General features: G+C 39.5%; 1 protein-coding gene and 1 pseudogene across 1 annotated transcript in view; one reads left to right on the forward strand and one right to left on the reverse strand.

The window, feature by feature from the left end:
• The first annotated feature begins 3,753 nt into the window (after positions 1 to 3,753).
• LOC142839906 (small ribosomal subunit protein eS19 pseudogene) lies at positions 3,754 to 4,244 on the forward strand (annotated as a pseudogene).
• An 8,664-nt stretch (positions 4,245 to 12,908) lies between these two features.
• The window catches only part of LOC142840053 (uncharacterized), a 119,820-nt gene continuing 114,584 nt past the window's right edge, over positions 12,909 to 18,144 (reverse strand). Inside the window, exons 3-4 of the mRNA XM_075956533.1 lie at positions 13,467 to 13,718; positions 12,909 to 13,298 (exon numbers count right to left, since the gene is read on the reverse strand). Of these exons, the coding sequence (XP_075812648.1) occupies positions 12,909 to 13,298; positions 13,467 to 13,718 (642 nt within the window). The remainder of the gene's footprint in view (positions 13,299 to 13,466; positions 13,719 to 18,144) is intronic.

Genomic DNA, 18,144 nt, shown 5'->3' on the forward strand with positions numbered 1-18,144 from the left:
CATAGTGCTATTAGCATCATGCATTCATATCAATCAGGTAGAGACATTGTGGAGCTCCAATGTCTTCTTCTTGGAAGCTGTTCATTGTTGAAAATGTAAATATTATTCATGTAGACATATTTTTAGTGAAATATAAGATATAGACAAAATGAGCATGAAGGAAAGTAAAATGTTCCTTTAAAATCTATCTTCTTTCTGTCCCATAGCAGAAGGCTGTTGATATGAGACAGAAGTTTAGAGTTATTCTTTTAACGTTCTGCTTGGATTTAGAGAAGGATTGACACTGTCTAATTCTAAAACCATTTCTGATTCTGAAGTAGAGATGTAAATACAAAGGAGACATCTAAAGCTGTAGCCCATACAAAGCACCTAACAGATTATCTCTCTGGGGGTGGGCTCACTCACAGGCTTATAGGTCAGTAGCTGCCCCCTTCCTGAGACAGAAAGCATGTGGTGTGTGCAAACAGAACCAGAAGAGACAGATCAACTACAAGTGTAGGAAAAATGAAAATATTCCAGATAGTGAGAACAGTGCAAGCCATGGCCTTGAGGCTGCAGCAAATCCCTTCCCACTCCCCAATCTACCTCCTCCCTCCCTCTCCCTGCTTGAGAGAGGGCAGGGAACCCTGTCGTGTGGGAAGTCCAAGGCCCTCTCCCCCATCCCCCCCCCCCGACATCCAGGCCTAGGGAGCTGTGCATCCAAATAGACTAGGGTCCCAAAAAGCCAGAACATGCCATAAAACAAGTCCCAGTGCCTTTAACAATGGCTTCTCAGTCAGCCCCCATTGTCAGCCACATTCAGAGAGTAAGGTTTGATCACGTGCTCATTCATACCCGGTCCACCTGGATTTGGTGAGCTCCCATTAGAACAGGCACACTGTCTCAGTGGGTGGACCAAACCCTCGAGGTCCTGACTTCTTTGCTCATGTTCTCCCTCCTTCTGCCCTTCAACTGGACCTTGGGAGCTCAGTCCGTTGTTCTGATTAGGGTCTCTGTCTCTATCTCCATCCGTCGCAGCCCAAGGAAGATTCTATGGTGATATTTGGGATCAGTGTGAGTTTCTGATCTCACATCAGTGTGATAGTGGGGCAAGGACAGTTCAGGCACCTTTGCCTCTGCTGTCCAAAACCTAGCTGGGGACATCCCCATGAACACCTGGGATCTCCTCTAGAGGCAAGTCTCTTGCCAACCCTAAAATGCATTCCTTAATGTAGTTATCTTCTTCCCTGCTCCTATATCAGCCCTTCCTCCATCTCCATCCCCCCTCCCCCAAGCTCTTGCCAGTCCTTCCCTTCTCCCTTCTCTCTTCCCCTTTCCCCTTCCCCCAACTTCACCCCCACCCCTGCTCCCACCACCATGCTCACAACTATTTCCCAGAAATCTTTTTTGCTTCCAATTTCCAGAAGGACTTATATATGTTTTTCTTTGGGTTCACCTTGTTATTTGGCTTCTCTAGGCTTGTGAACTATAGGCTTAGTATCCTTTGTTTATGGCTAGAGTCCACAAATGAGTGAGTACGTACCAAATTAATTTTGTTGGGTCTGGGTTATCTCACCCAGGATAGTGTTTTCTATTTCCATCCATTTGCATGCAAAATTCAAGATGTCATTTATTTACCACTAAGTAGTACTCATATATATATATATATATATATATATATATATATATATATATATATATATATATATATATATTCCACACTTTATCCACTCTTCCATTGAGGGACATCTAGCTTATTTCCAGGTTCTAGTTATTACAAATAGTGCTGCTATAAACATAGTCAAACAAATGGTTTTGTAGTATGATTGGGCATCTCTTGGGTACATTCCCAAGAGTGGTATGGCTGGATCCTGAGGTAGGTTGATTCTGAATTTCCTGAGAAACCACCACACTGATTTTCAAAATGGTTGCACAAGTTTGCATTCCCACCAGCAGTGGATGAGTGAGCGTTCCCCTTACTCAACATCCTTTCAAGCAAAGGCTATCATTGGTGTTTTTGATTTTAGCCATTCTGACAGGTGTAAGATGGTATCTCAAAGTGGTTTTGATTTGCATTTCCATGATCACTAAGGAAGTTGAACATGACCTTAAGTTTCTTTTGGCCATTTGAACATCTTCTGTTGAGAATTCTCTGTTCAGTTCAGCTCCCCATTTTTAAATTGGGTTAATTAGAATTTATTGTCTAGTTTTTTTTGGGGGGGAGTTCAAGACAGGATTTCTCTTTGGCTTTGGATCCTGTCCTGGAACTAGCTCTGTAGACCAGGCTGGTCTTGAACTCACAGAGATCCACCGGCCTCTGCCTCCCATGTGCTGGGATTAAAGGCATGCACCACCATTGCCCGGTTAGTGTCTAGTTTCTTGAGTTCATTATATATTTTGGAGATCAGTCCTTTGTCTAATATGGGGTTGGTGAAGATCTTCTCCCATCCAGTAGGATGCCTTTTTGTCTTAATGAGAGTATCATTTGCTTTACAGAAGCTTCTCAGTTTCTGGAGGTCCCATGTATTCATTGTTGCTATCATTGTCTGTGCTACTGGGGTTTCTAATATTTTTATGACTAGATGATATTTTTAGGAATGCATTTTTATTGAATTTTGAGTTCTACATTGCTCTTTACTTCCCTTCCTGTCTTTTCCCTACCCCCTTTAACACTCCCCCATTGTCCCTATGAAGGCCAGAAGAGGGTGCCAGACCTCTTTAAGATGGTTGTGAGCCACCATGAGGTTGCTGGGCATTGAACTGAGGACTTTTGGAAGGGCAGGCAATGCTCTTAACAACTGAGCCATCTCTCCAGCCCCCTCCTTTACAGCTCTTAATATTCTTTCTTTACTCTGTATGTTTAGTGTTTTGATTATTATGTGGTGAGAGGACCCAAAAAGATGAATATGGTATGTACTACCTCATTAGTGGATTCTAGCCATGAACAAAGATCATTGACCCTATAGTTCATGATCCTAGAGAAGCTAAATAACAAGGTGAACCCAAAGAAAAATATATAGATCCTCCTGGAAATTGTAAGCAGATAAGATCACCAAGCAAAAGTTGGGAGCATGGGGATGGAGTTGGAGTGGAAGGAAGGAGAGAGGGTAGAAATAAGGGAGAAGGGGAGATTTTGGGGGGCTGGGAGGGTTTAGATGGAGGAAGGGTGGATATGGGAGCAGGGAAGAAGATATCTTAATTAAGGGAGCCATTTTAGGGTTGGCAAGAGACTTGGCTCTAGAGGGCTTCCCAGGTGTCCAAGGCGATGTCCCTAGCTAGGTCTTTGATCAGTAGAGGAAAGGGTGCCTGAACTGTCCTTGTCCTATAGCCACACTGATGAATATCCTGAATATCATCATAGAACCTTCATCGGGTGATGGATGGAGATAGAGCCAGAGACCCACATTGGAGCACTGGACTGAGCCGCCAAGGCACAGATGAAGAGCAGAAGGAGGGAGAATATAAGAAAGGAAGGCAGGGCCACGAGGGGTGCGTCCACCCATGGAGACTCTCGAACCAATCGAGTGGGAGCTCATCAAGGCCAGCTGAACTGCGTCTGGACAAGCATGTTATCAAACCAGACTCTCTGGATGTGGCTGATAATGAGGGTGGACTGAGAAGCCAATGATAATGACACTGGATTTTGATTCTACTGCATTACTGACTTTTTGGGAGCCTAGTCTGTTTGGATGCACACCTTCCTAGGATGGAGAGGGGGGCCTTGGACTTCCCACAAGAAAGGGCATCCTGCCCTTTCCCCTGGCTAGCAGCGCGGAGGCCGCACAATGCCTGGAGTTACTGTAAAAGATGTTAACCAGCAGGAGTTCGTCAGAGCTCTGGAAGCCTTCCTCAAAAAGTCCGGGAAGCTGAAAGTCCCTGAATGGGTGGACACAGTCAATTTGGCCAAACATAAAGAGCTTGCCCCTATAATGAGAACTAGTTCTACACATGAGCTGCCTCTACAGCACCGCACCTGTACCTGTGTGGTGGTGCCGGGGTTGGCTCCATGACCAAGATCTATGGAGGACGGCAGAGAAATGGTATCAGGCCCAGCCACTTCAGTAGAGGCTCCAAAAGTGTGGCCCGCCGCGTTCTCCAAGCCCTGGAGGGACTGAAAATGCTGGAAAAGGACCAGGACGGGGGCCCGCAAGGTAACACCTCAGGGACAGAGAGATCTGGACAGGATTGCCGGACCAGGTGGCAGCTGCCAACAAGAAGCATTAGGACAAAGGATGCTGGGTTAATAAATTGCCTCATTCATAAAAAAAAAAAAGAAAAGAAAGGGCATCCTGACTTCTCTTAGGCCTGGAGAGTGAGGGGGAGAGGGAGTGGGAGGGAAATGGGAGGATGGGAGGAGGTGGAAATTTTAAATCTAACAATCAATAAATTATTGATTTATTGATTGATTGATTGATTTTGAGACAGGGTTTCTCCGTAGCTTTTGTTTTTGTTTTTTTTAAAGATTTATTTATTTATTATGTATACAACATTCTGCCTCTGCCCACATGCCAGAGGAGGGCACCAGATGTCAGTACAGATGGTTGTGAGCCACCATGTGGTTGCTGGGAATTGAACTCAGGACCTCTGGAAGAGCAGCCAGTGCTCTTAACCTCTGAGCCATCTCTCCAGCCCTCTCCGTAGCTTTTGGTTCCTGTCCTGAAACTAGCTCTTGTAGACCAGGCTGGACTTGAACTCACAGAGATCCGCCTGCCTTTGCCTCCCGAGTGCTGGGATTAAAGGCGTGCGCCACCACTGCCCGGCTTCAATAAATTAAAAAAAAATAAAAAAATACAATGCTCTATCAATCTTAACAAAAACAAATCACAACAAAATTTAGCTAAGTACTTAAGAACAGCATATCCCCATACAGGTTTGTTTTGGGCAGACTATCAAGGAACATAGAGCCTACAGACAGCTGTGAGCTATGAGGTTACAGAACAAAGCTTGGGTCAGGCATTTGCTGATCTAAAATGCAAGCTGGAGCCGCCCCTCCTCCCAGAGTCAGATCTCAGCCTAATCAGAGTAGGGCTGGCAGAATCCAGAGAAGCTGGAAGCTGCAGAGGAGTTTCAGCCAAAAGCCACGAGCAGCAGTAAGTCAGCCACTTAGTAGGAAGGACTAAGCCACTTGGGCATAGGAGGAAGGAAATTGTAAAGCTGTCTTCCAGGAGGCCAACACAATGGTGTGCAGCTGTGTGCCAGAGGGGAGGTGGTTAAGTTGCAGAGAAGTAGTTCAGCTGTGTGTGGTGGGGGAAGGCTGCAGGAGAGACCCAGCAATAGTGAGGATTCTGGCCATATGGTCACCAATTTGTTGTTGTACAAAGAGTTCCTAAATAGTCCAGAACAGAGATAACAAAGGTTTACTCATCTGGAAATAAACTAACAGAAAGAATACTAGTCCAGAGCCTTCTGTGAGCAATGGGAATGGGAACCAAATCCAACAGCCAAGAGGCTTTGTCTGTATTTATCGTACATGAGATGATGCCCAAGGTGGGCAGGTATCTTAAAGGCTATTGACTGCAGGAGTTCCCCAGCACAGGCTACCTGTGTTGCACATATTTTTTGCACCACAGTAGATGGCAGTAGCATCTCTACCCATCCAAGAAATCTCCTGAAGCCCACAGTCTTCCTTCTTCCTCACCCTTTTCTAGGATGGCGAATAGTATAGGTAAATCCCATATTCTATCCCACATATGTCCTTCTCCCAACTATTTTATTCATCCCTGTCAATATTCATGATTTATTTTTGACCCTCTCTGTCTATATTTCCACATGGCTGTGCTTGCATCACCATCTCCATCACTTACTCATGGAGCCCATCTGTTTGGAACAAGGTGTCCCCTGCCTTCTTAAAAAGAATATCATCATTTCTCTGGTCCAAGGTCATATTTATTTAGAAATATCTAACATTACTAAAAGGGTGAAAAGAAGAGTAGTTATCTGTAACCACATTGCCCAGAAAGGAAGCAACTATTAGTATCTCAGCACAATTTTCCAGAATTTTCTAGACTTAACATATATCCATAGGATAATAATTAAAAAAATAAGATTAGGACCGAAGTTAATACAATGTTTTATGGTCTGCATATTTCCCCTCCCATTGATTACATCATGATAATTTCCAAGAATCCAATATTTCTTTAAAAATGTTTTCTATCTGTTGCATTTCAACATTGTACTCCACAGAAATTTATTTAAAAATTTCTGTTCTACTTGAGCATCAAGTTTGCAATTTTTAATTGATTTTTGTTTTCTGTTTTTAAGATTTATTTATTTATTTATTGTGTATGCAGTGTTCTGTCTGTCTCCTTGCTAGCCATATGAGGGCACCAGTCTTATTACAGATAGTTGTGAGCCACCATGTCTCCGCTGGGAATTGAACTCAGGACTTCCGGAAGAGCAGTCAGTGCTCTTAACCTCTGAACCATCTCTCCAGTTCCCCAGACTGATGTTTTGCATTTAATCCAGTGACTGTACCTCAAGCAACTGCTGTCTCAACCCATGATTGCAACTCCACATTTACCAGCAGCAGTTCGGCCCTTGGTCTCCAGCCTCACACTCATAGAGACATGAGATAGGGGATGCTATGAAAGCGAGTAAGGAACTACATATCTAAGTCTCTATCCTTCTATAGAACACAGGACTTAAAAGTTGAGGTGAAGTATTCAAAGACATTGAATAGCAACCTAATATGTTCTCATTGCGTGCTCCTTCCAAAATGTGCTGTCCTTCTACTCAGCCCGCTTAAGATCACTTGCTACTCTTAGCTTCTCCCTACAACGTCTTGTCCATTGATTGCTGTAAAGCCCCTTGACCCCAGGTTAATCCCCTTTAATCAAAAACTGTATCATGTTTGCATCATTTTACAAAGTAGTAGAAAATTGTAGCACACCTTTACACAGTGAAAATAATATTCCACAACAGCAGACCACTGTTAGAGCTCAGGCCTAGCTCACTATGGTGTGGATGATGTGTAAACGGAGAGTGCACTTGTGTTTCCTGACCACCCAAACCTGAATAATCACATAAAACATTGTTAATTACAACACTATTTTGCCAACAGCTCAGGTTTATTCCAACCTAGTACTTGCATCTTAAATGAACCCATTTGCATTATTTTATATTTTACCATGAGGCTCATGGTTTGATATGTCACATCCTGAGTATCGGTAAGATTGAAAGACACATTTGGTTATTTATTGCATTGACTATGAAAGAGTGGGGAGAAACTGGGAGCTAGGGAGTCAGGCAGACAGCAGTGAGGCCCTGCTGATGAGCATCTTCATCATCTCGAGAGGAATGCGGAGCCATTTATGGATGTCAGGCAGCAGATTGATGCAATCTTAATTGGTAACTAAAATGGCACTCCTGATGCTGGACTGAGGAGACACTGAAGAGGGCAATACTAACGAGTAGTATCTATTTATTTACTTGGTACTGGGTCATAAGTGTAGCACAGGCTGACATCAAGTTTATCAACATCTTGCCTCAGCCTCATAAACACTGGTATTATAGGTTTGTTTAAAGGCACCTAGCCATGGCTACATGAAAATGTTTCAAAAAACTAAACCAAAACCAAAGAGAGAGGACAAAAAACCTGAAGTTGTGTGGGGATGAGAAGACAGGTGAGCCTGCCTTGTAAGCTTAAGGAAATCAATTTGAGGCCCAGAATCCATGCTGAAGAGAAAAAGAAAAAAAAAGTATGGTCACAAGGACTTTTAATACTGTACTGGGACACAGAGAATATTGGCTACATAGGGCTTGTTGGCCAGCTAGCCTAGTCTACTTGGAAAGTCACAGAGTAATCAGAGACTCTATCTCAAAAGAAATAACAAATAAGTTTGGGAAAATCAGAGGAATAACACCAGATTTTCTCTTGTATTCCACACATATAAACATGCATGTTGTGAATTAGCTCGATATGATAAATAACCAGGCCAGCTTAAGGATAACAATTATATTTTTAATGGTTACAATGGGAAACTCACACCACAAGAATGGGGAGTCCAACATCCTCTGTGTCGGTGAGAATTATGCAGAGAGTGAGCACCTGGTAAGTCCCTGGATTCCAGGTAGCCATGTCTTAACTAGGCATGATTGTTTAATAGAGCTTCCTCATCATACACACATACAGAATCATACACATACATACATCTCCACACAGATATACACTTGCACCTACAAATATACATACAAATCAATACTAACTTTGTGTAGCTTTCTAAATGTTTGTGTATGCTTATTTATATTTGTAACATGAACTTTCCCAGCCATTGAGTTGGTTTTACATAAAAATGAAGTCACAGTTCCATGAGTACCAAGGTTTTTGGTAAACTAAATCCCATTTCTAAGTAACATCTATGTTGGAATAATTCTCTTGTGTACTCCAATGATTTGTCACTCAAATGGGTTTAATAAAACACTGACTGGCCAGAAGCTGGGCATGAGGCAGAGGGAGGAAGACATGAATGTGCCATGCTGATAAATGTTCTACCAGTGGAAGACACTAAATGGGGAATATGGGTTAACTTAAAATGTAAGAGCAGGCTAGTAATAACTATGATCTTTGGGTAAACATTTTCAATTCTTAAAATCTTAAAAGCCTCTGTTTGGTAATCTTGAGCTGCTAGTTAGGAAAAAAAGTCTGTTCACAAATGGCATTCCAATGTGTTGCCAAAACTTTCACAAAAAATCTGAAATAATATGGAAAAAATTCTGAACACCCAAAAACATAGTCAAATGCAACGTCTTTGTAACTGCCTTTTCTTTGGTGGGCTATGCTTGTTAGCAGTGACCAGAAGCTTGCCTCCTTCAACCAAGGGCTTCATGACTCAGCATTAGCAACAAATCAAGCAGCTCTCTTAAGAGACCCTAAGTTTACTATTTGTGTGTCTTCTTTCTCTATCTGACCTGAGGGCTCAGGTCATACACCTGCTGGCCACTTTCCCTGTATTTCTGTAAATCAAAAAAATGTGTGGAGCCCTGATTTAATTCTCTATGACAGACAGCCACAGGTATCAAGGTCATGCATTTGTTTGTGGCTCCAGCCCATGTCTGGTCTGTTATTCAACATGACGGCATCTTGAATAATTTCTGGGCAGCATTACTGGGAATTACCTCCAACTCCTTCCCAGAAATGTCCTTTCTTAGTCAGTACCACTGATCTACTTGATTACCACACACTAGACCCTATAAAAATTTACCACAAAGTTCTGGAGCCAAAGATATGTTTGCTGACTTCTACTGTGGAATGCTCTGTCTCCCGTTTTTAATTGTATCTGATTGATTGATAGTTCAGAATGATGAATTAGTTAAGTGCATGATGGTTAATTGTGGTCTATAAACAAAAGTCGGGATAAGAGAAATTTGTTATGTGTAAGCATACAAGTGATTTTATTTTTACTGTCACCAATAGTTGGTGCCACCAATAAATGAAAACAAGGTGGTTGTACTTCCTGGCCAACCAAGAACCACTCATATTTTATGAACATAAGATCCATAATTTAAGGGTTTTTTTATTTCTAAGACAGGTTACCTCCACATAGCCATGGATGCCAGGAATTTATTTTGGGGAATATGCTGGCCTCACTGAGATCAGCCCAGCCCACACACCTGTATGTTGTAATTATAGCCATACAATTCTATGTCCAGTTGAAATTTTTTTTAAATGCACTGAATTTAAATTTTAATTGAATTGAATCAGAGAAAGAAATAATAAGATATAAAATGGAGCATCTTTGTTTTGATGAATAGCAATGTTTCTTGCAGTTCTATAATTTAAATGGCCAAATTATTTCATATGGTCTCAGTAATTTGTTACTTTCTTTGCATTGTTTAAAATTGTTTGGAGCCAGACGGTGGTGGCGCAGGCCTTTAATCCCAGCACTCAGGAAGTAGAGGCAGGCAGATCTCTGTGAGTTCGAGACCAGCCTGGTCTATAAGAGCTAGTTTCCGGACAGGCTCCAAACCACTGAGAACCCCTGTCTCAAAAAACGAAAAAAAAATAACATAAAATAAAATAAATAAAATAAAATTGTTTGGAGTGTGTTTGTGTGAATGCACCTGTGCCATGATGTGTATGTAGCACTGACAGGAAAGCTAACAGGGGTCTATGATCTACTTCCACTTTGTGAATTCTAGTGATTAAACCTATGGAGATATTTGCCTACAAATGACCTCAATGGCACTTCTTTGGGTTTAAAAATTATTCATGAATGAATGAGCTGTTGGAGGAGTGTCTATGGGTAACTGCTAAAGTAAAGAAATATGAGAAAACTTGTAAAGGTATTGTGCATAACCCAGAGATAGATCCCAGGTCATCAGACTTAGCAGCAATGATCTTTACTAAATGAGGCAATTTCCTGGTGTATAATTTTGGTTCTGAAAAAGTTTTATAAATAAAGGTCTACTCCTCAAAATGAACATATTTTACTAGTGTAATATTTATTCAAATTGAACTTGAGCACCACTGAAATGGTTCAGTGGGAAAGCACTGTTGGGAGCAAGACTAGAAATCTTACCTCAATTCCTATAGAACCTCAAGCTATGGAATTACATACACAGATGTTTGCTGATTCTTATAAATTATTACATCCATATCAGATAAATGAAAATACTTCTTTGAATACACACATGGGGTATTTAATGTTTCTTATAATTTTTATCAGTCATTTTAAAATTAACATTGTTAAATTCTCTTGAAAAAACAGCACATTGGTAGTTCATCATCTACCCTTGGACTTGTACTCATGAGTTCAAATGTATCCCTGAATCATTACTGATATCCAATATAAGATGGATATCAAACAACAAAATTTCAATGAAATGCTTGTGAAAAGAAAAAAATCAAACCAGAAAGATAAATCACCACTGTTTTATGAAAGTATGCTTAAATGTGGCCTGATATTTCAATAACCATTGAGAAAAATTATATGATAAGGGCTCCATTACATACATTACAGCAGAAATACCTATCACAAGGTACAGGCACAACAGAACATGAAAAAAGTCATAGAAGGAATTATAAAGTCTACAAATTAAACTTCACTAAATGGATTTGCCACACGTACAGCACACTCTAGTGACTACCTCAAATGCTTAAAAATAGAAACCACAATGCAATTATCTCCTCTATCAGTTTTGAATGAACATGGTATGTAATTTACTTCTTGCAAGGCTATGATAAAAAATTATTTTTCTTGAATCTAAAGAAATCTGTGATGTTTAAAGCCATTAACATTTTTTTCATGAATATGAACTTCTTCATTCTGAGTTTGTTCCTACCTCAGACTTAAAAGTGAGCTAAATAGAATTTAAAACATTTACAACACTAGTTAGTTCCAGGACAGGCTCAAAGCTACAACGAATCCTTGTCTTGAAAAACAAAACAAAAGACCCAAGTACCCATCCATAAATCCTTATACCTTAATTACTTAGGTCTTGCAATTGAAGAAGTATAAAATCTAAAAGAGTTACATTATCATTCAAATTCACAACTCAAGAGTTACAGTTCTGAAGGGAAAGGTACCCTTATTCCCTGAAGTCAGGCAACACCTACAGTTGTGAAGAGAAGGGCACCAAACTAGATGAGGCAATGATGTTCCTCTCTGAGAGAGAGCCATCAAAGCTGGGATCTGCTCCATTCTTCTAAGAGAGTTTCCCAGCAGAAATGCCTGTTACTGATCTGCTCCACTCCCCTAACGTAGTGCCTCAAAAGAGGTGTCCATTGCTGCTGTGCTCCTCTGGGCTAAATGCCTTTCAAGTAGAAGTATCAATTATGTCTCAATTCAACTCTACTAGGGAGTTTCTGATCCATTTCAGTGAAAGAAGTTCTTCACAGAAACCTCAGTCAGATTTATTTGGGAGATTTATTTGTGACTGCCTCTGCCAGGGTGGAAAGAAACAGCTGCTAACTGAATGAGCAATATGAATCATACAGGGCTTCTTAAAACCAGATCTAAGGAGATTTTGAAGGTGGAAATTTGTCAGATTTCAGTCCCTGAGTTTGAACAAGCTGAGACATGGGCAGAATTCTGTGCTCAGAGATTCGTTGCTTTGGTGCTCAGTTGAACAAGGGAAGAGTGTGTTTCTTTGGCTCTGGATTGAGAGCAAAAGTGTGTTTTCTTCACTGGCCCTTTTTATCTTTTTGGTTCTGTTTTCATGGTGAAATTGTTTTGATAACCAGTTCTAGATTCAGAGATAACATGTTTTATTTTAGATCTCATTTCTGGATCAGGATGTGTTTGACTAGCCTTTTCTCCTACCCATAGGATTTCATAAATTCAAGAATTAGCTTTTGTTCATTAGTTTGCTGTTGCAAACAAAATAAAGAGGTATCATATTGAACAGATCATTGACACTATGAATTTTTTTTCTACAGAATGAATGTTGTTAGTTAGCTGACTGTAAGGATCTTAAAACATAATTTAGAATAAGCCCTTAGGTTCTTCTTTAGGTAATCAAAGGATATTGTAATTTGCACAAGCTTTATCAGATGTATACACAAAAAGGTTTACTCCTGTATAAAGTGCAAAACATTACCATAATGGACATATTCAGAGAGTTTCACTGCAGTATGATTTTTAAAAAAAATCTTTTTGAAGAGTGTACTCATTAAATTCATAGTTTCTTTCCAGGATGGATTGCTTAATGTATTGGGAGATTATTGTGACAAAGGATTAACCACATAGATTCCATTTACGGTTTCTATCCTGAAGTTGTACATATATGCATTTGAAGATGAATAAGACATGAAAAGGCTTTATCATGCTGATTTCATCCTGTTTCTTGTTCTTTTAAGCCTTTGAAGAGTACTGTGCTTTACCACATGAAATACATCCATCGGGTTTCTCTTTTTTGTCTGTTCTTTTATGCCTTTGAAAATGACTGTGCTGTGCTATGCTCTTACCACACTGATTAAGTTCAAAGAGTTTCTATCTAGAGTGAGATATTTTATGCCTTTTAAGAGTACTGCGAGCTGCAAATGCCTTTCCACACTGATTACATTCATAGGGTTTCTCTCCAGTATGTGTTCTTTTATGGTTTTGAAGATTACCGTGAGATGCAAAGGCCTTGCCACACTGATTACATACATATGGTTTTTCTCCAGTGTGTGTTCTTTTATGGCATTGAAGAATAATGTACTGTGAAAAAGCCTTACCACATTCATTACATTCATAGGGTTTCTCTCCAGTATGTATTCTTTTATGTACTTGAAGAGTACGATGAGCTGCAAAGGCCTTCCCACACTCATTACATTCATAGGGTTTCTCTCCAGTATGTGTTCTTTTATGGTTCTGAAGATTATTGTGGGATGCAAAGGCCTTCCCACACTCTTTACATTTATAGGGTTTTTCTCCAGTATGTGTTCTTTTATGGCTTTGAAGATTACTGTGAACTGCAAAGGCATTGCCACATTGATTACATTCATACAGTTTCTCTCCTGTATGTGTTGTTTTATGGTTTTGAAGAGTGCCGTGAGCTGCAAAGGCCTTACCACACTCATTACATTCATAGGGTTTCTCTCCAGTATGTGTTCTTTTATGGCTTTTCAGATTACTGTGAAATGCAAAGGCCTTACCACACTCATTACATTCATAGGGTTTCTCTCCAGTATGTGTTCTTTTATGCTTTTGAAGATTACTGCATTGTGCAAAGGCCTTCCCACACTGATTACATTTATAGGGTTTCTCTCCACTATGTGTTCTTTTATGGTTTTGAAGATTACTGTGTTGTGCAAAGGCCTTACCACACTCATTACATTCATAGGGTTTTTCTATAGTATGTGTTCTTTTATGGTTTTGAAGATTACTGTGAACTGCAAAGGCCTTGCCACACTGATTACATTCATACAGTTTCTCTCCTGTATGTGTTGTTTTATGGTTTTGAAGAGTGCCGTGAGCTGCAAAGGCCTTACCACACTCATTACATTCAGAGGATTTCTCTCCAGTATGTGTTCTTTTATGGTTTTGAAGAGTACTTTGAGCTGCAAAGGCTTTACCACACTCATTATATTCATAGGGTTTTTCTCCAGTATGTGATCTTCCATGGTATTGAAGAGCATTATGCTGTGCAAAGGCCTTCCTACACTGATTACATTCATAGCGTTTCTCTCCAGTATGTGTTCTTTCATTCCATTTAAGTTGCTTGTCATATGTCAAGAATTTACCACGTTGAAAATTTACTGAAGTTTTCTCTCCAGTTTGAATTCTCTCACTCCTGTAAGAATAATTGGCACATGTAAAAGCTTTACCACATTCAATACACTGTTGTGCCTACACATTTCTATGAATTTTATTATATGTTCCAATTATAAGGAGGAATCAGATACTATGTTTTCGTAAGTCTGTCTAAACTCATGCTTTGCTCTTTGATTAGGCACTGCTTTGCAACTTGAAAGATACCTCCAATGGCAAATGCCTTTCTTTTATTTCTTACCTTTTTATAGTCACAGAACCTTTTTTCTCTGATATTTTACACAAAGGTGAAGAGAACTGGATAAACTCAGAGCTTTAACATTCATGAATTCTCCTATACTGTGAATCATATTACATATGCTATGTGAACTAGGACACCTAACAGTATTTGCACAGTTCTAGAACTCATAGGGCTTGTTGCAGTGAGAGTTTGTTCATATATTAACAGTGATGGTGGAAAAGCAATTAATTGTACAATTTAATCCAATTCAACAAGTATACTCCATCTGGGGACTATCAGTTATCTAATTATTCTTAGAGTGTGTGATGCTACATCTCTCTATATCCCTATGCTCATATTCTTGTATCAAGAGGAACCTATGGTATACATAGTAAAGAAGAATTTCAAATAAAAGATTTTCACGTGGAGTTCTAAGGGAACTTGCTGTTCCTCACAGACTTATGGTATAGATATCAAGGTTTCTGCAGAACAACTGCCAATGATTCAACTCTAACTGCTTCTCTCACTAAACTTAGCACAGTCACAAGAAGTGTACAAGGAATACAAGATTTACTATGGGCTATTGGTTTAGTACAAAATTTTGCAGATATACTTATCATCAATTCAATGTGTATACTTTTGTATTATGAGTAGCAAAAAGAAATTTATTTGCAGATCTACAACAAAGCTCTCATGGTGCTATGCCTTAAAAAGTAATATCTGTTATCAGCTTGCACATGAAAATTACCTTTCATGTCTTCTAGAAAATTGACAATGTTCTTCACTATTATGGTCTTCCCAAATGCATTCTAAAATATAATACCAGAAAATATATGTTAAGTTATTGAAAATTATGCAATATTTAAGCTGTTATCTCAAGGGACCCCTAGAACTTATGACTGTTTTATTCAACTCATTCTTTCTAAATCAAATTACAGAAGAACAACATTAAACAAGAAAAAATTATCCCCTTATTTTGATTCTTTTTTTTTTTTTTTTTTTTGGTTTTTCGAGACAGGGTTTCTCTGTAGCTTTGGAGCCTGTCCTGGAACTAACTCTGTAGACCAGGCTGGTCTCAAACTCACAGAGATCTGCCTACCTCTGCCTCCCGAGTGCTGGGATTAAAGGCGTGCGCCACCATCGCCCGGCTCCCCTTATTTTGAAACATGAAGAAAATTCATTTTTACCTATAGTAGTGAAGTTCCTGTAGGTCTCCAGCATCACATCTTTGTAGAGATTCTTCTGGGAAGGATCCAGCAAATTCCAGTCTTCCTGACTGAAGCTGATATGCACATCATCATAGGTCACTGCCCTCTAAAATATTTCAGTCACATGTATAACAGAAAGCATGATGGTGACAATATTGTAAATGTATACTTCTTTGACTGCATAGTCATAAAATTCTGATAATATTCCAAGACACAGACAATCACTTTAGAAGGAAATTGAATAGGAGAGTCACCTCTGTCATTTCTGTACCCTTTGAATGGGATACCACCTCACAAAAGAACTATTAATAGAGCGACAAAGGAAATAGATCAATAGGACATAGTGCCCATGAGAAAATTGTATGAAGAAATACTAATCACAAAAAAAATACAGTAGACAAACTGAGTGTATTGACTCAGGCCTTTAAACTCAGAATTTCAGAAGCAGAGGTGGGGATATTTTCCTCTGATTTGAATGTCAGCCAAGTCTATAGAATCATGTTCAGGACAGGTGGAAGTATACATTAAGACACTGTATCCATTGAATAAAATCAATGAAAGAACAAATCAAAGAATTCAGAGATGTTTACTGAAGTTCCTACAAAGAATGATGCATGGACTTTTTCTCTGTGAGGGCCTTGGAGCCAGGCAAGAGGCCCTGCTCCCATACTGAGGATAAAGGTCTTGGAGAGAAGAGGGATACAAGGATCATATCTGAATATAATAAAAGCAATATGCAGCAAGCTGACAGCTAACATCAAATTAAATGGAGAGAAAATCAAAGCCATTCCACTAAAATCAGGATCAAGACAAGGCTGTTCACGCTCACCATATCTCTTCAATGTGGTGCTTGAAGTTCTAGCAATAACAATAAGACAACATGAGGAGATCAAGGGGATTCAAATTGGAAAGGAAGAAGTTAAAGTTTCGTTATTTGCAGATGATATGATAGTGTACATTAGTGACCCCCAAAACTCTACCAGAGAATGTCTACAGCTAATAAATACGTTAAGTTATGTGGCAGGATACAAGATCAACTTAAAAAAAATCAGTAGCCCTCCTATACACAAAGATAAAGAACTGGAGAGGGAAATCAGAGAAATATCACCTTTACCGATAGCCACAAATAGCATAAAATATCTTGGGGTAACTCTAACCAAGGAAGTGAAAGATCTATTTGACAAAAACTTTAAGTCTTCCAAAAAAGAAATTGAAGAGGAGACCAGAAAATGGAAGGATCTCCCATGCTCTTGGATTGGTAGGATGAACATAGTAAAATGGCATTTCTACCAAAGGCAATCTATAGATTCAGTGCAATCTCTATCAAAATCCCAACAAAATTCTTCACAGATCTTGATAGAACAATAATCAACATTATATGGAAAATCAAAAAGCCCAGGATAGCCAATACAATCCTATACAATAAAGGAACTTCCAGAGGCATGACCCTCCTAACATCAAACTCTACAGCAATGAAAAAAGCTTGGTATTGACTGGGTGCTGGTAGCATATGCCTTTAATCCCAGCACTTGGGAGGCAGGGCAGGTGGATCTCTGTGAGTTCAAGATGAGCCTAGTCTACAAGAGTTAGTTCCAGGACAGGCCCCAAAGCTACAGTGAAACCCTGTTTTGAAAAAACAAAACAAAAACAAAATAAGCATGGCATTGGCATAAAAACAGAGACGTTGACCAATGGAATTGAATTGAAGACACAGATATTAACCCACAAACCTATGAACACCTGATTTTTGACAAAGAAGCTAAAATTATACAATGGAAGAAAGAAAGCATCTTTAACAAATGGTGTTGGCATAACTGGATGACAACCTGTAGAAGAATAAAAAGAGATCCATGTTTGTCACCATTAACAAAACTCAAGTCCCAATGGATTAAAGATCTCAATATCAATCTGAACACACTGAACCTGATAGAAGAGAAAGTGGGAAGTAGCCTGTGATACATGGGCACAGTAGACCACTTCCTTCGTAAAACCACAGTAGCGCAGATAATAAATGGCACATCCTGAAGCTGAGAAGCTTCTGTCTCTTGACAGTAACATCTTGTAAAATATGAAAACTAGTTACATATTGCCAATATAGAATGGCACAAAATACCATTAACATTCCAAAAGAGAAAAATGGAGACACAGTGAGGGAAGATCGGACCATGGCAAGAGACAGGAGCAGAGCAGGATAAACATCAAATCCTGTAGCTCTCTTGTCAGATGTATGGCTTCAGTTTCAAATGACTTAAATGGCCCTATTCTTGCAACTTCTCATGCATTTCTCTCTTTGGTAACTTCCACTCACTATGATCAGCTAGGTCTCCATGGAAGTTGTGTCATAACTTAGGTATCTTAACATCTTTGGGCTCAAAATGCAACCCAGTGTGTTGTGAAATAACATTTCTAATTGTGTTGTACTTGTTCATGCTGTAGAACTTTTGATTTAATGATGCAAAGAAGTGCTGCCATTTTTATGCTGCATTAGGTTTCGCTCTGTGAAGTTGTTATACTTTGCCTATCTAAAATACCTGGTTTATATGGA

The sequence above is a fragment of the Microtus pennsylvanicus genome, chromosome 22 (assembly GCF_037038515.1).
Source record: "Microtus pennsylvanicus isolate mMicPen1 chromosome 22, mMicPen1.hap1, whole genome shotgun sequence".
Taxonomy (NCBI): domain Eukaryota; kingdom Metazoa; phylum Chordata; class Mammalia; order Rodentia; family Cricetidae; genus Microtus; species Microtus pennsylvanicus.